The following is a 23297-nucleotide window of genomic DNA, read 5'->3' on the forward strand; positions in this document are numbered from 1 at the left end:
TAGATATAATGGAAGCAGAAAGTCCACAGAGGAACATACTTTCTGTGAAAAGCGCTGCGTTTCTGATGCTTTTTTCCCCGCTACGCTTTTTTTGCTGTGGACCACTACATGGGGACTTAGCCTCAAACTGTTTTCTTTCTTTGTTTTTTTTTTTTTAAATGTAGATTGTGAACCCCATATAGGGATCACAACATACATTTTTTTTTCCTATCAGTATGTCTTTTGTTGTAGAAATGGAGGAAATCCATGCAATCCTTGCAGATGTTCTTCCTGGTGGGATTTAAACCCAAGGACCCCAGCGCAGGAAAGGCTGCAATGCTAGCCACTGAGCCACCATGTTTCCCCTACCTCAAGCTGTTTTCGGTCCTCACCATGCCACTTTTGTAGATGTGCATGTGACGTGGACAGCGTGGCAATTTTTTATTTATTTTTTTAATATAGATCGTGAGCCCCACATAGGGCTCACACTGTACATTTTCCCTATCAGTATGTCTTTGGAATATGGGATAGAAATCCACACAAACACGGAGAGAACATTCAAACTCTTTGCAGATTTTCTATTTTTTTTTTTTGGCCCTTGGCAGGATTTGAACCAAGGACTCTAGCATTGCAAGGCTGCAGTGCTAACCACTGAGCCACCGTGTGGCCCCACTTGGCAAATTTAATATCATTTAGGCCAGTTTATGGTGTAAAAAATGATCACTGAAATCCCCGACAAGCTGGCGTAGATGTGCGCATGCAGACGCATGGCCAGTGCATAGTACACGTGATTTATGAAGAGAGATACACCTCCTCATATGCCAGTCTTCATAAATCTACCTCATTGATTTCAGTGGGGCATACAGTACTTATGAAGACAACCTTATTTATGAGAGACAGCACCCCTCTTCATAAATGTAATGGCTCCTCCGCAGGACTTGCTCCTACTTGCACCTATGATAAAATCTACGTCAGCTTGTAGCTGGCTTAGATTTCACTTATCATCAATGAAGACCTGCAGATGCAAATGGATCTAAAAAAAAACAAACAAACAAAAAAACACCCCCGCCCCCCCAAAAAAACGGACGATTAGTCCGTTATTTCTCCCCATTCTTGTGATCCATGGAGGTCCCAGTAGTCGTACCCCAAGCTATCCACTAGATGTGTATAGGTAACAACATGATAGGAAACCCTTCAATGTGACCATACAGCTGGGTGAAATTGGAACCGGAGCGGAGCAGAATCTCTCGCTGAAATCAATGGAGATCATCAGCCCAGTCAGTCACTCGGTCAGATTCAGGAGGAATTAGATTTTATCCATTTAGTAGGTAGGAATAGCTAATTTGTAACCAGACATAGAACCAAGGTCCTGGCTGAGCCCGCCATGTCCTTACTAGTTCTTCATCTAGTCCATCTCCTTCCATTTTGAGACATAGAGAGTCAATTGTAAGTAATATGCAGACATTTTTTAGTTCAGCTCTATGCGTCTCCATGATAACAGACTACAAATAAGCGTTGCTTATAGCTAAGCGCTGGTGTATGGCATGGATACCGCCCCATTTATCACACATTTACAGTTTGTGGTGTAGTTTTGAGTCTAGTGAGCACATGGCGGGTTAGTCTGTAAAGTAAAGTTAACGTATACAAAGATAGCCAAAACCTCCTTTATTTAGAAACAAACATGTCTATGGTCCAGTCATCCCCAAGCACTGAGGGGCCAAGGCGTTACTGAGCCCTCACTGCAGGATCCATCGTCTTGTCAGTCGTAGTCGCCGTTCTAGTAATTCTTAGTGGGAGGCTGATTTTTTTTACAGCCGGGCCTCACTTGTGGGATGATGCCAGGTTCATTAGAAGTATCAATCACTTACCGACAGCCCCATTTATCATGACTGAGCTTCCCTGTGGGACTGCCGGGCCTAGGCCTTACACAAAACAAACAAGGCTTGGGGTAGCCATTGTGCTCAGGTACATGAAGAACCATCAGTGATCCCCTCGATCACTGGATCTGACGCTCAAATAGACATAACATCCCATTCACACTTGGTAGAAATTTAAAAAAAAATCTGCTTTTAAGAATGGAATCTGGAAATTTAAAGGGGTTACGCCAAAATTTTTTTTACTTATTCCGACAGCTGGAAACCCCACCAATACCAAGAGCTGTCATTTCAACACTGGAAATAGTCGAATTACCGTATATACTCGAGTAGAAGCCGACCCGAATATAAGCTGAGGCCCCTAATTTTACCACAAAAAAACGGGAAAACTTATTGACTCGAGTATAAGCCGAGGGGGGGAAATGCAGCAGCTACTGGAAAATGTCAACAATTAAAATGGTTGGGGTTTTTGGGTGCAGTAGTTGCTGGGGAAGGGGAGGGGGTGTTTTGGTTGTCTGTCTGCCCCTTCCCTGAGCTTGAGGACTGTTTCCCCCCCCCCCCCCCCACACACACACACTTGGAATTCAGTCTGGCTGAATACAGGGTATCTGCAGTGCTCCTATTAACCCCTTCCCGATGGAAGAGGAGCACTGCAGATCCCCTATATTCAGTAGACCGGGCACTTTCAGACTCAGGGATACCTAATGTGTTTGTGTGTCACAGTCATTTTCTACTTTTGTATGTATTCTAGGGAAAGGAAGGATTTAGAACTTTTATTTACTTAATTTTTTTTTATTATATATATTTTTTAAAGGTTTTTTTTTTTTTTAACTATTATAGGAGATTCTATACATCATTATTGCGGCTGGTCATAGACCCCCCCCCTCCCCCCCCCAAAAAAAAAAATATTTTTTTTTTTTTTGCTTGACACGAGTATAACCCGAGGGGGGCTTTTTCAGCACAAAAACTGTACTGAAAAATTTGACTTATATTCGAGTATATACGGTACATCTTCGACATTATCTTTAAAGTGAATGGAGTGGGGGGTTCTGCGCTCACTGCTACATTCTGAACAGGAGTGGTCAGACCCTCACTGATTCTATGGGGGATAAATAATTTTTGCACTGTTGCATCATTCCTCCGCTATTCCTCCTGGAGATCTATGAATGAACTGACAGTGGGTACTACTAGGTAGGGTAAGGTCCTTACACATTCTGACACTCTCTAATCTTTGCCGATTGCATCAGCACACCCCCCTTTGACAAAGAGAAGGGTAAAATCTTTAAAAATAAAAAAAAAATTCCAGGAGGAATAACTGAAGAACAGCACAACACACCACAAATACAACTATTTACTATAGACAGATATAGCAGGAGTGGTGACAAGTCCTCAATAAGTCAACTGCCTGGAAATGTTTTTCTCCACCCTTGTTGATAGTGGTTTTACGTACATTTCCTTGATCCTGGTCCCATACAAGCTGAACTGTAGTGGAAGGAGAAATCATATATGTAACTTATGCCGAATCTACCCCTGACTTCTAATTATATATGTGGAGCAACAAGGTGGCCAGAATTTCTTGAAGACCTTTTTAGTGCAGATATATCATGTCTTGTGAGGCAGTTTTCTAAAAAGATTGCAAATTTCTTGCTCAAATTGTTTTTTGCAAAAAAAATAAAAAAAAATTGATGACTTTTTTTTTAACGCCACCCTTAACACTTTTTTGAAGTGTTAAGGGTGGCGTTAATGTTAAAGGGTGGATAAGTGTTGCAGCATGGTGAGGGTAAGTTCACATGGGGTTTTTTGGTCAGGATTTAGAGGCCGTGTCCACCTCAAAATCCTGACGGTCAGGTCTTTTTTTCTGAGAGATGCTCATTCTTCAGGTTGATTCGCCTCGCGATTCGGCCTGAAGACACTCCCTCCTCCCAACTAGGCCCATTCAATGGGCCTAATCCAGAGAGGAGTGCGTGACTAGATGTCGGTGCAGTGCACTGGAATTCAGTCGCGGCTACCCGTTTTTTGGTACGGAACTGGTCAGGACTAGAGATGAGCGAGTACTGTTCGGATCAGCCGATCCGAACAGCACGCTCGCATAGAAATGAATGGACGTAGCCGGCACGCAGGGGGTTAAGCGGCCAGCTGCCGTCAAAGCGGAAGTACCAGGTGCATCCATTCATTTCTATGGAGCGTGCTGTTCGGATCGGCTGATCCGAATAGTACTCGCTCATCTCTAGTCAGGACCAAAAAAATCCCCCGTAAACTTAGCCTAAGGGGATGGAAGGACGGGATCGTCTCTCCCTCCAGATTTCTTATAATGTACACCAATGATCAAGGACGCGATAAGTGAGCCTGGAAATCTCCGCCTGCGATGGGGTTGTGAAGACTGGCTCTGAAGACAATGTCTTCATAAATCTCCCCCTTTGTAGTAGGAGTGCAGATTTTCTCTGGCTCACACCACGTGAACACGGACCCATCACCATTATCAGACTGCCTACTTAAGTCCCAGTGAGTCAACAGTCTATGGGGTCCGCGGGTTTCCGCAGGTAACCTTTTTTAGGCGGACAGGGTTTCCATTTTTTGGGTCCCCATGCGGACCTTTAAGGACAGAAACCAAGCACTAGTGTGAAACCTAGCCTTTAGCTGTCCATCTGAAGACATGTCTATCTAATAACCTTATGATGAATGATCCTCCATGACTCTTCAGGTTACCAGACATCTTAGAATTCTCCTCATTTTTACATTTTTGCTCCCCTTTTCCTGACAATAACAAGTATTTTAGTAAAAGATTCTGTAAGATTTTCCATACTTTTAAGACATATGCTACAAATAAATCTTTAATCATTTTCCTTGGCTCCGGCCTTCTGGCAGCCATAAATATGACAGAACACATTTTATGGTTTCACACAAGGATTGGGCCGTGTAGGGTTGGCAGGTGAATGGCACTTAACACATCATAGGAGGAAGGCCTTAATATTCCTGTCATGTCCACAATATCCTTACAATGGCCATGATCCTTCCTTTTCTAGGGGTTTGTAAAGGAAGGTGAAATTTACCCAGAAAATAACCATGAGTCTATTATCTTTAGGTTATTTATATGGTAATGGCATACCTCCCAACTTTTGAAGAACCGAAAGAGGGACAAAATGTGCGGCGCGCTTAGCGCGCCGTGGCAAATTTAGCCCCACCCACTTTTGTGTTGACTCCGCCCATTCGTTAATTTTTCATGTGCCCGCACACAGTATAATCCTCCTACAGTCACCCGTAAATTATATGTCCCCCCTCTATCTCTCCCCCAGTTTCATATACACCCTTCATCTGCCCCCAGTTTCATGTCCTCTCCATCTCTGCCCCCAGATTCATGTCCCTCCATCTCTGCCCTCAGATTCATGTCCTCTCCATCTCTGCCCCCAGTTTCATGTCTACTCCATCTCTGCCCCCAGATTCATGTCCCTCCATATCTGCCCCAGATTCATGTCCCCACATCTCTGCCCCCAGATTCATGTCCCACATCTCTGCCCCCAGATTCATGTCCTCTCCATCTCTGCCCTCAGTGTCATGCCGTCCTCTCCATCTCTGCCCCCAGTGTCATGCCGTCCTCTCCTTCATCTGCCCCCAGATTCACGTTCCACCTCCACATTAAACTTACCTTCTCCTCCGCTCCCTCGCCGTTCTCTGCCCGCCTCTCTCACTGACATATGCGGCTGAAGCTGCTCGCGTGCTCGCTTCGCCGCTGCGTCTCTCTCTCGCTGACACATGCGGCTGAAGCGAGGAGCTGACCTGTGTCAGCTCCTCGCTTCACCGCTGCCGCCGGCTCCTGGCTTGTACATCGCGTCTACAAGCCAGGAGCCGGCGGCAGCAGCGAAGCGAGGAGCTGACACAGGTCAGCTCCTCGCTTCAGCCGCATGTGTCAGCGAGAGAGAGACGCAGCGGCGAAGCGAGCACGCGAGCAGCTTCAGCCGCATGTGTCAGGGAAAGAGGCGGGCAGCGGCGAAGCGAGGAGCTGACCTGTGTCAGCTCCTTGCTTCAGCCGCATATGTGTTCAACTCAGATCTGCGTCCTCTGGACGCAGATCTGAGTTGAAATCGGGACATACCTCCCTCCAACCGGGACCGCGGGACATGTCACCCAAATCGTGACTGTCCCGCGGAAATCGGGACGGTTGGGAGGTATGGTGATGGTGGTGTTTACCGTACACCATGACAGCGTAATGTGTACAGGGTTTTATACTTTTAGCCCCCATCCATCTTTGCTCACCTGGAGGTCCGAGGATACAGCAATGGAGCCATATTCGGTCAAAATAATTGACAACAGGCGTGGTGGGACCCCATCGATCAGATACTTAACCCCTATCCCATAAGCCTGAGCCTTCTATTCTCAGACATCTGCCATTTGGCAAGTTGGACCATCCCTCTACACATGCAATGGCAGGAGAGTGGCGCCAATTGGGTGACATAGTACATGGGCATAATAGGAAAAAGGGGCTTGTTGGCATCTGGAAATGGAAACCCTCTTACCTTTTCAGCAGTGCCAAATATTCATAATGGTAAATTGGCAGAATAATTTTTTGCCCGCCATTTTGTCTATGGACCATTTTAGTGTATGTTCACACACATACACATTTAGGTTACTTTTCTTCTAAGATATTTGTGGAGGGGATCGCTAAGCCCTTCAGTCATCTATCTAGTTCTAACTCATCATCCTTAAACCATTGGAAAGGTCTTCTAAGAGTCACAGGACTCACCAGGGGGTCGTAAGCGGGTCATTAGTCCTAGGAAAGACACCTGTCACAAGGGTTAAAGAGACAGTGATATGGACAGATTGGTTTTCTTGACTGATACTTGACCATATCTCTGGAGTCTGCTGTAAGTACAACCCCTGTGGATCAGCCTAAACCAACTGAATTCTGACTGTAGGCCGGTGCTGATCATGGGCCATTGGATACTTCAATATGTCCATACTTGCCAAAATTTCAGGGGTGGATAAGAGAACAGCGGATAGGTAAGGCAATGCCACCTTCTGGGATGTGGTACTCTGTTTATTTTTTTTTTAACTATGTCACACTATATGAGATATGGCAGCATTCCGCTGACCCTGGGAGATTTGCCCACTTTACCAAGATCGCCCTGTTTTTGATAGCCTTCCAGTTAATTGAACAGAGTTGCCATGTAAGAATATGCCTGAAGAGTCAAGTCCACACACCATGTCTAAATTTTGATTTTGGGTGGAGGTGAACTTTAAGGCCCCACATTGCAGAAACGCAGCTTTTTTTGTTGCAGATTTTGTTGCTCTTTTTTTGAACCAAAGAAAGGAGTGGATTAAGCACAAGGGAGAAGTATAAGAACTTCCTAGATATTTCACATTCCTTCTGTAGCCATTCTTGGCTTTGGCTCAAAAAAAGCCATAAAAAAGCTGCATTTCCACAATGTGGAGCCTCAGCCTAAAGGAGCGCTCCGACTCTCAATATTATATATGATAGGCATGCAATGTGTTTTTTATTTATTTTTTTTTTCTGTGGCAATGCTGCCATCTGCTGGTGAGTTTTTGCCATATCAGCTGCAAAATAGCCCATGTAAATAGGAGAGATTTTATTACTACAGAAAACTTCTTCACCTTGTACTAGTTTAGCTCAGTCTCTAAATGGGTATTCTGACATTTTTTTTTTTATTAATCTTTAATCCCAGACTTTATATCTGCAGACGAGAAGGCCTCTACATCCTACTGGGAGAAGAAGAGGCCACTCTAGAGATCGCTGCCCAATACGTGTCCAGCTGTCACCAAACCAGAGGAAGATGAGACTCTACGGACTGTTATACCCCAAACCACCCGCCCCACCCCACCCCACCTCCCCATATAGCGGTCACCAACTAAGAGGAAGTTGAGACTCCATGGACTGTTATACCCCAAGTCAGCCCCCCCCCCCATACTCTCCCCCTCGACTCCAACTCACCCCCATGAACATGAGAAATATTACTCACCTCTCCCTGGGCCTCCGTTTCCAGTGATAGCAGGTCCTGTCTTCAGTTTACAGGTGTCAGCAGTGACCTCTTCGCAAACTGCCCTTCTTCCCTCATGTTCTCTATGCTCAGAGGTCACCGCTAAGGTCTGTGATAGGTTGCAGTGGTCCTCTAGCACAAACAGCCCAGTGGCTAGCATCAACGGAGGAGGGGGGGGGGGGCCGAAACCGGAACGGACGTCACTGGAAACACAGTCCTGTTGAGAGGGGACTCCTTTAACAGATCCCAGACCACCCATTGACTATATACTGTACATAGGACAAACTAGTGTAATGCCAGTTCCACTTTAACCCCTTTAGAGTTGCCAATTGATGCTCCAAAAGCAATCATTAAGGTGCTGTACTTATAGCGAGTGTCTGGTGCTGCCCCAGAGCAAAGCTTAAGGGGGTTGTGTCATTATAGACACATTGCTGGCGGTCCGACTGCCAGATCCCCTAGAAATCAGGAGTATGGAGGAGCCCTTTATCCTCCTGGTGAGTGTTGGCTTGACCAAGCGAATGGCGTGCCGGTCACACAGTGCTACATTTCGTCCCCCATTCTCCTGATCGCTGGGGGAGCTAGTGTTCGGACCCTCAGTAATGTGACTTATCTCCTACCCCATAGACGGGATACATGTCTGTAATATGTGGCCTCATGCACATGACTGGGTGTGTAGGCCGACGCTCAATGGGGCGAACAGATGTTCTGTTCAGAGTATTAAAGCGCAGGTCCTATCCTTCTCCATGGATATGGAGCCCCCCACCCCAATTGAAGTTAATGGCATTTGAATACCATCCACTATACAATCACTCCTATCTCCACTGGAGGAACAGAACAACAGAGGGGTGGACCACTAAAGTAGCTGTAAAGCCCTGACTGTGACAGACAACGGTGACTATAGTGGGGGTCTGTTGAGCGTTAACGTTTTAAAACTGATAGCGGTGGTACAGGACTCGTCCTCTGCAGACACTGAAGGAGTCTTTGCTGCAGGTGTGAATATATGGCGGAAAGGCCATATATTTTTTAAGCACCATCACTGTAGGAATATGGTCAAGAAAAGCAGACATGAAGTTGCAGCTGTGAAGCAAACGGTAACTTTAATAGAACATACTAGATTGCAATACAATAAATACTTAAAAAAGTGTAAAAATGGTTTTAAAGTAGAAATGGTACAAGAAAAGGATGAGGGAGGGGTGGGGTGGGGGAATATGTTAGGAGTTGTATTAGGATGTGTGTGCAGATTATGCTCATACTATGTCACATCTACAAAATCTATGGAGCAACTCATCCTATAACTGCAAGAGGTAACAGAGGGGATCAGCTCGGGGTTGGCATTTGCTTTGGGCTGCAGTTTTTGGGGCCAGAGCCAGAAGTGAATCCACCTGGAAGATTGTCCTCCCTTTATAGTCTCTATTCCTTGTGGCTTGGACTCCAAAAACAGCTTTATTAGACCATAAAACAGCTATACAAATTGTGATATTAGGGGCCATGGAAGGGGGGCGGTGTATGCACACAGCATGTTACTTCTAAATTGTTACACAAGGGCTTTATGACACAGGAGTCAGTGATCCCTATTGCTGCGGCAGTGCACACAGAACAAGACTAATGCGTAATGCAATCTATAGGGGGCTGGATATGAGAATCCTACATAAGGCCCCATTCCCACAGAGTAACACGCCGCTCATTCTGACACGTAAACACGTGTCAGAGTGAGGCGCTTTATAACAGATCTCATTGACTTCAATGGGTGCAGGCTTACGCACGCTACACATTAAAATCAATTGGAGGCTTTTTAACCCATTGATTTCAATGTGTAGCACACGCAAGCAAGCACCCATTGATGTCAATGGGATCTGTTTCGAAGCGCCTCACTCTGACACGTGTTTACATGTCAGAATGAGCGGCGCATTACTCCGTGGGAATGGGGCCTTATGTAGGATTCTCATATCCAGCCCCCTATAGATTGCATTACGTAAGATTCCCAGATAGCGGAGAACTAGCTAATAAGTAGGAATCTGCCAACTAGGAACCCACCAATCATAAAAAGGGGGTTCAGAGTACCCTGTATGTAGCAACTGATCATGCAAGTGACAACAAGTGAACATTGGAAGTCCCATACAAGTAACATCTGCAACCCCTAACACCCAATTCACATGATGGGTATGGTCTTCTATCCAGTAATTGTATTTTCCAGAGTACCCGTCCAGGCTAAGGCCCCATGTAGCTAGTCACTACGGTACAGACCACATTGGAAAAGCATGGCAGTTTTTTTCTGCAGTGCTTTTCATAAAGTTCTGAAAACCCCGTGTTTTTTCCCACGACATTTCCGCAACGTGGGGCCCTGGCCTGAAAGGAGTTTTCCAGGATTAATAATGGATAACGTATCTTAATCAATTGAAGATCGGGGTTTTGACTCACAGCAGATCAGCTGTTTCAAGGGGTTGCAGTATTTGGGGGCGCGCTGTCGCCTCTTCACTACTTACCAAACACAGTAGAATGGCTTGTAGAATTCACTTGAGTGGGGCTGAGCTATGAAAAGGCCATATGACCAGTGAATTAGGTCACATGACCTGTGAAATAGACGCAGCACTCAGGCAATGACGCTAACACTTCAAACAGCTAATCCGCCGAAACTCAGTGTTGGATCCCCGCTGATCTAACCTAAGAATACGGCATCAATTAATAAGACCTCAAAGACCCCTTTAGGCTGAGGCCCCACATGCGGAAACGCAGCTGCTTTTGTTGCAGATTTTGTTGTGTTGTGTTTTTTTTGAGCCAAGCCAAAGAATGGCTACAAAAGGAAAGGGAATTATATAGGAAGCTTACATTTCTACCTTCTTCTCGCTTCACTCCTAGCTTTGGCTCAAAAAACTGCAACAAAACAAAAACAAAAAAACCCTGTATTTCCACAACATAGGGCTTTAGCCTTAAACATATTACTCAAAAGGTAAACTCTGGGCCTAAAGGATTAGCAAAACCTTGGCGCTTTCCTCCAAAATCACATTATTCCCATCTATAGGTTTTGCCTGATATCGCAGCTCAAACTTATTCAACTCAATGGAGCTGCAATACCAGGCACAGCCACTGCACAGGTGGGGCACTTTTGTGTTTAATCTGACATATATGGCATAAGAAGGGAAACATTGATTTGCAGATCCTCTTCTAGAGCTATATGCCTCAAGACTTGCTCCTGGGTAATATATCTCCATCTTAGTGAAGAGTTTACTTTGTGATACTACAACTCCCAGCATGCCTGGACTTGTACAGAGTTGTAGTTCAACAACAACTAAAGTGTGACAGATTCCAAAAATTAGACCCCAGGGTGCATCAGGGGATCATATCTGCAGAAGGGGTAGTGATACATGCACCTTGTCCACATAAGCCACGTGAGACCTAACCTCCGAACAAGCTACAATTGGAAAGTGATATATACACAGCTCCAGATATTTCTTTTATTAACACTATATTGGACATCCACATATGGAGGAGTCTGAAGTAAAAACATGGAGGTATCCTGGAAGTCACTAATGTACAAGTAAAGCAGTGCGAGGGTACGGGTAAAGGCGAGTCCTGGGAATAGAGGGGGGACTATTAAAACATGTAGTAAAAAAATAAAATGATCACGTCCGGTCCTGGAGAGGCGGCGGCTGCCACTACGAGCGCCCTTTATTGCTGAGAATCACACGAAAGCTGCCGACAATGTGGATCTCTGTGGAAGAGGGACATCCAAGACACAAGGATTTAGGGCTGATGTACTACCCGAAGAGCACTGCTAGAGAACAGACCTCTTAAAGGGGTTGCTCAGGATAAGAAAAACATGGCTGCTTTACTCCATGCACAGCAGCACACCTGTCCACTGGTTGTTCACTTCTACAGAGCTGTGCTGGCATACCAGACATAACCCATGGACAGGGGCAGTACGGTTTCAGGAAGAAAGCAATCCTAGACAAGCCCTTTAATGATATAGTGGTATACTAATAGATAAAATTACACCACTATAACAGACCCCATCAGTCCCATTAGTTAAGAAAATTGGTGACATCTGACAATTAAGCTAGCTATAAGCAGGCATAGAGTTCAGCGCTGGTGCACGCCCGGGGGGGAACCCAATTTATTGAAAATGGCCGTCTTCGTAAATCTCCACCAATGGTTTTCAGAGCTCCCCAGAACAGATTCCACTTGGTCAATGTGGAAATAGAAGTTATACAATTTTCCAATATATTTTATGTATCAATTCATTCCAATTTTCCAGATCTCTGCTTGCAGCCACTCTATAGTGAAGACTTCCAGCGGATTATCTGACCTAGTCATGTGATGATGGGGCTTGTCACAGTACAGTTATCCATAAGGGTGTCCTGTAACTAGCTGTGCACCTTTCTGTCCGTCACATGACCATTAGGCCTGCAGAAGAGCCATTGCCTGCGCACTCTGTCAAGGCATGAGGCCTTATGGTTTCCATTGAGAGACAGCAAGCATAGATATTGAAGACTGACAAATTGATACAAAAAGAATATTGGAAATTGTCTGACATTCTATTTGACAATAAATACCCTTTCTACCCCTGTACGTCCCTGGTCACCCCCTCCCTGGTCTGGCACTCTGGGGGCTGTCCAGTGGATGCAGTCACTATAGATATTGAGGTCTGGTATACTGACAGGTTCTCTTTTGCAGCGGGCAGTCACTTGGTATCCTGGCATATAACACAGGTAAAGGTCCTGAGATCTGGATGTAAAGACCTCGGTCTTCGCCAAAAAAACCCTTCCCGTCCTGACCATTCTTATCCCTTCCAGTATTATCTTGCAGTTACAGACGTGGCGCGGATCTATAGCAACCATTTTCTTCATTCTCCAATTGTGATCGCAAATAAGCTATGAGGGAGGACTATGTCACTCTGGCTGCAGTTTACGTTCCATCCTCCTGGCATTGAGTGGCACATGATCCAGATACAAGACAGTAAAAAGATGGCAAGCTTCTTTCCAAAAATGGTTTCTGGTCTCATGCAGTGTGCAATGCCACCATTGTCACTGTCCATGCTATATGACAACGTCTGCTCCTGTGGACCAGGACGATCTGATATGGCACAGGGGGGCATTCACATATCCTATGTACAAATGAAATGTCTGTTGCTTGTTTTGCCAACCGGGTGCCATAGTCTTTGCAGCTAAGCGTCCAGCTGTTTGTTGCTTTCAGATTTCTGGTCCAGACGGCTCCGGTTGCTTTTCACCATGTAGATGAAGTAGGCCAGGGTTTCCTTTTCATTTACAGGAATGTTCCGGAAGTGCCGACTCACCGTCTGGGGAAAGTGAGTGAAAGGTGGGAGAAATATTAGACTAGGAAACTTATATGGCGATATATTGCATCTGTCAGCAGTCAGAATAGCCAACTTCATTATAGGCCGTGAAGTTTATCCCATTTACATGTCCTGTCCTTTTAACCCTTCAGTGATGGGGTCATAGACAGTGCCTTGCAAAAGTATACACAGCCCTTGAACTTTTTCATGTTGTGTCACATTACAACCACAACGCAAAGTAGCAGGTAATTGAGAACTGGAGGGAAAATGATACATGAGTTTATAAAATTTTAATACAAATTTTTTGTAAAAAAAAGTTCAAGGGGTATGAATACTTTTGTAAGGCACTGTATATCAGTCATGTGACCACTGACAGCCTGTAACAGTCACATGAATGGTGTCCATTGATCCATCATGTACATGTTTTGCTATAGTGCTCAGTACTATTACGGTCACACGGTATTAGGACTGTACCTCTGCAAGTTGTGCCTTGTTGAGTCCAGGACGAGTCTGCAGCTTGTAATGCCGCTTGTACCTGCGCAGAGTGTTCACTTGAAGCTGAAAGAGGTCAACCTGCAAAAGAAGGAGAGAGCGGTATTATAGGGGTCAATAGCAGCATCGCTATAAAGCAATGGCTGCGCCTGGTGACAAGTACCTGAGCACTTCATTTACCTTATTGTCATCGATAAAATGTATTAAAGGTATTTTAACTGTGCAAGGTGCCACTTCCCCTGCAGCGCAATGGAGGTAAACTGAACGCTGGACTGGCTTATAGACAACCCACCCATCTGGTAAAGTCCCAGGTAACAAGGAAAGTACGAATTGGAAAATCCAGACCAAACCTTGCCTGGACCGAATCTATAATTCTAGGAGTCCTGCCCTCCCCACAGCTTCATCATGCCATACTGTACATAGTAGAAGACATTACAGCTGCATAGGCAGGAACTTCTAACATCAGACGTCACTATGTTCCCTGGTGATCTCCTGCCTGGGTTTAGGTTGGATAATATGGCTGATGTACAGGCTGGATCATCTGAGCCATATTCACACATGTGCAGGTTTCATCTCTCACCTCTGGGACATCCGTGTCGTGTTCTGGAGAGTCGCCTCCATCATCGCTGGTTTTTCTCTTCCTTTTGTTCCGGACACTCTGAATAAAATTCTTGTGGAAGTCACAAATATAAAGATGTCGGACCTGAGAAAGAGGAGCGGGAGATGAGAAATAAATAGTGAAGGCCGTCAGTGCTGCCCCCTACAGTAACCAGTGACCCACACGCTTCATGTACATGCCATATATTACCCATGAATAATATACAGACTTATGTATTTCTATGGCCCAATACACAAGTCTGTGAAGCCAAATGATAGCATCTGCGAAAAAAAGATATCTGGTTATCTTAATGTGACTACTATGTAGTATTATAGCGCTATATTACACTCACCGGCCACTTTATTAGGTACACCTGTCCAACTGCTCGTTAACACTTAATTTCTAATCAGCCAATCACATGGCGGCAACTCAGTGCATTTAGGCATGTAGACATGGTCAAGACAATCTCCTGCAGTTCAAACCGAGCATCAGTATGGGGAAGAAAGGTGATTTGAGTGCCTTTGAACGTGGCATGGTTGTTGGTGCCAGAAGGGCTGGTCTGAGTATTTCAGAAACTGCTGATCTACTGGGATTTTCACGCACAACCATCTCTAGGGTTTACAGAGAATGGTCCGAAAAAGAAAAAACATCCAGTGAGCGGCAGTTCTGTGGGCGGAAATGTGTTGTTGATGCCAGAGGTCAGAGAATGGCCAGACTGGTTCGAGCTGATAGAAAGGCAACAGTGACTCAAATAGCCACCCGTTACAACCAAGGTAGCCAGAAGAGCATCTCTGAACGCCGCACAGTACGTCCAACTTTGAGGCAGATGGGCTACAGCAGCAGAAGACCACACCGGGTGCCACTCCTTTCAGCTAAGAACAGGAAACTGAGGCTACAATTTGCACAAGCTCATCGAAATTGGACAATTGAAGATTGGAAAAACGTTGCCTGGTCTGATGAGTCTCGATTTCTGCTGCGACATTCGGATGGTAGGGTCAGAATTTGGCGTCAACAACATGAAAGCATGGATCCATCCTGCCTTGTATCAACGGTTCAGGCTGGTGGTGGTGGTGTCATGGTGTGGGGAATATTTTCTTGGCACTCTTTGGGCCCCTTGGTACCAATTGAGCATCGTTGCAATGCCAAAGCCTACCTGAGTATTGTTGCTGACCATGTCCATCCCTTTATGACCACAATGTACCCAACATCTGATGGCTACTTTCAGCAGGATAATGCGCCATGTCATAAAGCTGGAATCATCTCAGACTGGTTTCTTGAACATGACAATGAGTTCACTGTACTCCAATGGCCTCCACAGTCACCAGATCTCAATCCAATAGAGCATCTTATGGATGTGGTGGAACGGGAGATTCGCATCATGGATGTGCAGCCGACAAATCTGCGGCAACTGTGTGATGCCATCATGTCAATATGGACCAAAATCTCTGAGGAATGCTTCCAGCACCTTGTTGAATCTATGCCACGAAGAATTGAGGCAGTTCTGAAGGCAAAAGGGGGTCCAACCCGTTACTAGCATGGTGTACCTAATAAAGTGGCCGGTGAGTGTATATTATACAGTATGTGGTATTAGAGTGCTGTGTATAGCAGTGTATTATATCATACAGTATGTGGTATGATATAATACACTGCTAAATACAACACTATATGTGTGTAAAGTAGTACATTACAGAATAGTAAGGCAGCATATAACAGTAAATTGTGTAAATCAGAATCATAGTTTGCAGTATATACCAGTACATTAACTATTAGTACCATATGTGATAGTATATGTACCGTATTTTTCGGACTATAAGACGCACTTTTTTTCCCCCAAATTTGGGGGGAAAAGAAGGGTGCGTCTTATAGGCCGAATGTGGCGCCTGGCACCCGCTCTAATAGAGAGGCGGAAGCCGGCAAGTGACAGACGCCATTACAGGTGCCGGGGCCTGAGACATCGCTGCCCTGCCCTGCATGAAGCCAGCAGCGGGAGGAGTGATGCTATTCCGCTCCTCCGTGCCCCCGCCGCTGGCTTCATGCAGGGCAGCGATGTCTCAGGCCCCGGCGTCTATCCCTCCCCGGCATCCGCCTCTCTAGTACAGCGGATGCCGGGTCAGTATCCGTGGCCCCTTCTCCCCCGGGGCCGGTCCCCACCAGCCCCGTACCTGTAAAGTTGCAGGCCGGCTCCTGCGCAGCGATATCGCAGGAGCCGACCTGTCCGGGTGACAGCCGGGAGCCTAATGAGGCTCCCAGGCCTGTCACTGCTGTATTAGTATTGCGGCTGGTCTCTATGACCAGCCGTAATACTAATAGACAGAATGTCCCATAGACGGCAATACAGTTGTATTGCCGTCTATGGGACTTGCGATCAAGTGACCGCAGGTTCAAGCCCCCGGGGGGAATAAAATAGTTAAAAAAAAAAAAAAAAAAGCTATAAAAATATGAAATAAATAAAAGTTCTAAATCACCTCCTGTCCCTAGAATATATATATATATATATATATATATATATATATATATATATATATGTAGAAAATCATATATCATAAACCACCGGTTTTTTTTTTTCAATAAAAGGTGATCTAAGCAATAGATATTCCCCAAAATGGTAAACTAAAAAGTACATCTGGCCCCGCAAAAAAAACCACTCTATGCGTCCCCGTACAGCTGCAGGGTCACCTGTCAATGTGGCCTTGCAGCTGTTGCAAAACTACAACTCCCATATATTAAATATTTTACCAGTTTTTGCTTCAAAATTTTTTTTCCCTATTTTCCTCCTCTAAAACCTAAAGGTGCGTCTTATAGTCCGAAAAATACGGTATATACCAGTACCTTATAGTATACAATGTAATAGTAATGTGTACGGTGCGTATCAGTACAGTACTACACAGTGTGTATTATACATATAATTCTTGTGTACAGTATATTAGAGCTGAAGTATAGTGTGACAGTATATAAGTATACAGCATGTTATTACATCATAGAATACAGTATATGGTAGTATAGTATACAGCAGTGTGTAGAATACTATTTTATAGCATATTATATGTTTGTGCATACAGTAGCACAATATATATCAGTACATCATCATATATAGTTTGTGGTAGTATACACCAGTACAGTATATACCAGAACAGCATAGCGTATTATAGTATATTACATAGCAGTATATCAATACAGTACAGTTAGTGGCTGTATACATCAGCATAGTAGAAACCACCTCAGCACACATTGCACTGATCTATGCAGGTGGCATATTAGTACATTATAGTACAGTTAGTGGCAGTATACAGTAGTACAGTATAGATCCCCATCAGTGTACTCCTCGCCGGTCTATACGGGTTACATGAGCACCTATAGTACAGTTATTGGCAGTATACACTAGAACAGTATAGATCCCCCTCAGTGTACTCTGCGTCGGTCTATGTGGGTGATATACGAGTACATTATAGTACAATTAGTGGCAGTATACACTAGTACAGTAGAGCCCCCCCCCCCCATCAGTGTACACCGCACCGGTCTATGTGGGTGATATAGGAGCACATTATAGTACAGTTAGTGGCAGTATACACTAGTACACTATAGACCCCCCTCAGTGTACTCCGCGCCGGTCTATATGGGTGATATAGGAGCACATTATAGTACAGTTAGTGGCAGTATACACTAGTACAGTATAGATCCCCATCAGTGTACTCTGCGCTGGTCTATGCAGGTGATATACGAGTACATTATAGTACAGTTAGTGGCAGTATACACTAGTATAGTATAGATCCCCATCAGTGTACTCCGCGCCGGTCTACATGGGTGCTATACGAGTACATTATAGTACAGTCAGTGGCAGTATACACTAGTACAGTATAGATCCCCCCTCAGTGTACTCCGCGCCGGTCTATGCAGGTGATATACGAGTACATTATAGTACAGTTAGTGGCAGTATACACTAGTACAGTATAGATCCCCCTCAGTGTACTCCGCGCCGGTCTATGTAGGTGATATACGAGTACATTATAGTACAGGTAGTGGCAGTATACACTAGTACAGTATAGACCCCCTCAGTGTACTCTGCGCCGGTCTATGCAGGTGATATACGAGTACATTATAGTACAGTTAGTGGCAGTATACACTAGTACAGTATAGATCCCCCCTCAGTGTACTCCGCGCCGGTCTATGTAGGTGATATACGAGTACATTATAGTACAGGTAGTGGCAGTATACACTAGTACAGTATAGATCCCCCCTCAGTGTACTCCGCGCCGGTCTATGCAGGTGATATATGAGTACATTATAGTACAGTCAGTGGCAGTATACACTAGTACAGTATAGATCCCCATCAGTGTACTTCGCACCGGTCTATGCAGGTGATATATGAGTGCATTATAGTACAGTTAGTAGCAGTATACACTAGTACAGTATAGACCCCTCTCAGTGTACACCGCGCCGGTCTATGTAGGTGATATACGAGTACATTATAGTACAGTCAGTGGCAGTATACACTAGTACAGTATAGATCCCCATCAGTGTACTCTGCGCCGGTCTATGCAGGTGATATACGAGTACATTATAGTACAGTTAGTGGCAGTATACACTAGTACAGTATAGATCCCCCTCAGTGTACTCCGCGCCGGTCTATGCAGGTGATATACGAGTACATTATAGTACAGTCAGTGGCAGTATACACTAGTACAGTATAGACCCCTCTCAGTGTACTCCGCACCGGTCTATGTAGGTGATATACGAGTACATTATAGTACAGTCAGTGGCAGTATACACTAGTACAGTATAGATCCCCATCAGTGTACTCCGCGCCGGTCTATGCAGGTGATATACGAGTACATTATAGTACAGTCAGTGGCAGTATACACTAGTACAGTATAGATCCCCATCAGTGTACTCCGCGCCGGTCTATGCAGGTGATATACGAGTACATTATAGTACAGGTAGTGGCAGTATACACTAGTACAGTATAGATCCCCCTCAGTGTACACCGCGCCGGTCTATGTAGGTGATATACGAGTACATTATAGTACAGGTAGTGGCAGTATACACTAGTACAGTATAGATCTCCCCATCAGTGTACTCCGTGCCGGTCTATGCAGGTGATATATGAGTACATTATAGTACAGGTAGTGGCAGTATACACTAGTACAGTATAGATCCCCCTCAGTGTACTCCGCGCCGGTCTATGTAGGTGATATACGAGTACATTATAGTACAGTCAGTGGCAGTATACACTAGTACAGTATAGACCCCTCTCAGTGTACACCGCGCCGGTCTATGCAGGTGATATACGAGTACATTATAGTACAGTCAGTGGCAGTATACACTAGTACAGTATAGATCCCCATCAGTGTACTCCGCGCCGGTCTATGCAGGTGATATACGAGTACATTATAGTACAGTTAGTGGCAGTATACACTAGTACAGTATAGATCCCCTCAGTGTACTCCGCGCCGGTCTATGCAGGTGATATACGAGTACATTATAGTACAGTTAGTGGCAGTATACACTAGTACAGTATAGATCCCCATCAGTGTACTCTGCGCCGGTCTATGCAGGTGATATACGAGTACATTAAAGTACAGTTAGTGGCAGTATACACTAGTACAGTATAGATCCCCATCAGTGTACTCTGCGCCGGTCTATGCAGGTGATATACGAGTACATTATAGTACAGTTAGTGGCAGTATACACTAGTACAGTATAGATCCCCTCAGTGTACTCTGCGCCGGTCTATGCAGGTGATATACGAGTACATTAAAGTACAGTTAGTGGCAGTATACACTAGTACAGTATAGATCCCCCTCAGTGTACACCGCGCCGGTCTATGCAGGTGATATACGAGTACATTATAGTACAGGTAGTGGCAGTATACACTAGTACAGTATAGATCCCCTCAGTGTACACCGCGCCGGTCTATGCAGGTGATATACGAGTACATTATAGTACAGTCAGTGGCAGTATACACTAGTACAGTATAGATCCCCCTCAGTGTACTCCGCGCCGGTCTATGCAGGTGATATATGAGTACATTATAGTACAGGTAGTGGCAGTATACACTAGTACAGTATAGATCCCCCTCAGTGTACACCGCGCCGGTCTATGCAGGTGATATATGAGTACATTATAGTACAGGTAGTGGCAGTATACACTAGTACAGTATAGATCCCCCTCAGTGTACACCGCGCCGGTCTATGCAGGTGATATATGAGTACATTATAGTACAGGTAGTGGCAGTATACACTAGTACAGTATAGATCCCCCTCAGTGTACTCCGCGCCGGTCTATGCAGGTGATATACGAGTACATTATAGTACAGGTAGTGGCAGTATACACTAGTACAGTATAGATCCCCTCAGTGTACACCGCGCCGGTCTATGCAGGTGATATACGAGTACATTATAGTACAGGTAGTGGCAGTATACACTAGTACAGTATAGATCCCCTCAGTGTACACCGCGCCGGTCTATGTAGGTGATATACGAGTACATTATAGTACAGGTAGTGGCAGTATACACTAGTACAGTATAGATCCCCTCAGTGTACACCGCGCCGGTCTATGCAGGTGATATACGAGTACATTATAGTACAGGTAGTGGCAGTATACACTAGTACAGTATAGATCCCCTCAGTGTACACCGCGCCGGTCTATGCAGGTGATATACGAGTACATTATAGTACAGGTAGTGGCAGTATACACTAGTACAGTATAGATCCCCATCAGTGTACTCCGCGCCGGTCTATGCAGGTGATATACGAGTACATTATAGTACAGGTAGTGGCAGTATACACTAGTACAGTATAGATCTCCCCATCAGTGTACTCCGCGCCGGTCTATGCAGGTGATATACGAGTACATTATAGTACAGGTAGTGGCAGTATACACTAGTACAGTATAGATCCCCTCAGTGTACACCGCGCCGGTCTATGCAGGTGATATACGAGTACATTATAGTACAGGTAGTGGCAGTATACACTAGTACAGTATAGATCCCCTCAGTGTACACCGCGCCGGTCTATGCAGGTGATATATGAGTACATTATAGTACAGGTAGTGGCAGTATACACTAGTACAGTATAGATCCCCATCAGTGTACTCCGCGCCGGTCTATGTAGGTGATATACGAGTACATTATAGTACAGGTAGTGGCAGTATACACTAGTACAGTATAGATCCCCATCAGTGTACTCCGCGCCGGTCTATGTAGGTGATATACGAGTACATTATAGTACAGGTAGTGGCAGTATACACTAGTACAGTATAGATCTCCCCCTCAGTGTACTCCGCGCCGGTCTATGCAGGTGACTCACACTCTTGTCTATGTCCAGTTTCAGCTTCTTCTGGGAGATGCTCTTCTGCACCCTCTTACTGAATGACGCGTTCCCTGCCGGCCGTGCGCAGCGCTCCCCTCCGTCTATGAGACAACACGTCTGGCCGAAGAAGGGAGCTGCCGGGGCGGGCGGCCCATCCCTGCTGTCCTCCTCGGTGCTGAAGCCGTTCATCCTCGTTTAGTCGCAGAACCGTCCGGACATGCCGGGCCTGCCCCAGACACACTGCAGTAACAGCAGCAGCAACCGAGCCGCCAGCACCCTGACAACGGAAGTCCCGCCCTCGTCCTCTTCACACTGGCAGGCCGGAGGTTTGGACAGGGCGGGGATATTACTGACAGCCCGGTGTATGATTGGCTGTAGCGGCTGTCGATTTGAAGGGGTGCGGACACGCCTCTTCCTGGTATAAGTGCTGACCAATGAGGGGACGAGGCGCATTGGGGACGGCTCCTCCCTCTGGTCCGTTACTTATATTATAGGGAGAGGAGACCTGTGGCGCTGAGACTCTGAAAACTTCTATAAGTTTTCTCTAAGGGCCAAGACATTGTGATGGGACTTGTAGTGCTATAGAAAAGAACTCCGGAGGGCTTCTTGGTTGTCACGTGGGTACTTAAAGGAATTGTCCAAGTGAACTTTCGGGCTACTTATAACTATTGCCCAAGTCACATGGTGACCTCAGACATGCAGCATCTGATGCTGGCAGCCAATAACATGCCTCTTCCCATCTGGATTCATGGGATGGGGGATAAGAGTTACATCGCTGGGGGTCCGACCACTTGGTCCCTCCGTGATCAGGAGGACAAGGGCCCGAAATCCTCCCTGTGAATGAAGTGCCAGACTGACCTGCGCTCCATCCACTTCTATAGAACTGACATCACATAGAAGTGAATGGAGCGATGCATGTGCACTATTGTCTGTTCACACGGGGCCCCACTATGGCGATCGCTGGTGGTCCCATCAGTCCATACTAAGTGTCTATAGTGGGGAGAGCCCTACAGCTTGTAGTTAGTGTGGTGGAAAAATATTAGAAAATGGCTTCAATGGATCAATAATCACTGGTAATTGTGTCTAAGGCTTTAAAGGGATTCTACCATTAAAAACCTTTTTCCTGTGGATAAGACATCGGAATAGCCTTTAGAAAGGCTATTCGTCTCTTACCTTTAGATGTGATCTCCGCTGCGCCGTTCTTTAGAAATACCGGTTTTTACCGGTATGTAAATTAGTTCTCGCAGCGATGGGGGCGTCCCCACTGCTACTCAAGAATAGGATCCTGCGACGCCTCCATCTTCTGCTGGATCCTCCCCTTCTTTCCTCGTCTTTCTTCGGCGGCGTCATGTCCGACGCCTGCGCAGTTGGCTCTTCCAGTGAGACACTAGTAGAGCCGACTGCGCATGCCGGCTGGCAGCCATAGTTCCGAGGCCGCAATTGCGTGCATGCGCAGTCAGCTCTACTAGTGTCTCACTGGCAGAGCCAACTGCACAGGCATCGGAGGTGACGCCGCCAAAGATAGACGAATAAAGAAGGGGAGGATCCAGCAGAAGATAGAGGCGTCGCAGGATCCTATTCTCGAGCAGCAGTGGGGACGCACCCAATGCATTTTCAGCACTGGGGTTCGCCCCCATCGCTGCGAGAAATCTAATTTACATACCGGTAAAAAACGGTATTTCTAAGCAACGGTGCAGCGGAGATCACATCTAAAGGTAAGAGACGAATAGCCTTTCTAAAGGCTATTCCGAAGTCTTATCCACAGA

At 45.6% G+C, this 23297-nt stretch overlaps 1 protein-coding gene across 2 annotated transcripts; it reads right to left on the reverse strand.

The window, feature by feature from the left end:
- Nucleotides 1–10775: 10775 nt before the first annotated feature.
- Nucleotides 10776–21819, reverse strand: SAP30L (SAP30 like). 2 transcript variants are annotated; one of them, XR_012716123.1, is made up of 5 exons: nucleotides 21529–21819; nucleotides 14206–14328; nucleotides 13608–13706; nucleotides 12499–13136; nucleotides 10785–11552 (listed from the first exon to the last, which is right to left on the reverse strand). XR_012716123.1 is itself a non-coding variant. In XM_075274809.1 (4 exons), exons 1-4 carry the CDS (start codon nucleotides 21718–21720, stop codon nucleotides 13005–13007), a joined length of 546 nt encoding a protein of 181 aa, XP_075130910.1. In that variant the 5' UTR covers nucleotides 21721–21819; the 3' UTR covers nucleotides 10776–13004. The 2 variants fall into 2 exon arrangements, 1 of the variants encoding a protein (XP_075130910.1); XM_075274809.1 differs by having other exon boundaries at nucleotides 10776–13136.
- Nucleotides 21820–23297: the final 1478 nt, after the last annotated feature.

Source organism: Leptodactylus fuscus, chromosome 5 (genome assembly GCF_031893055.1).
Source record: "Leptodactylus fuscus isolate aLepFus1 chromosome 5, aLepFus1.hap2, whole genome shotgun sequence".
NCBI lineage: Eukaryota > Metazoa > Chordata > Amphibia > Anura > Leptodactylidae > Leptodactylus > Leptodactylus fuscus.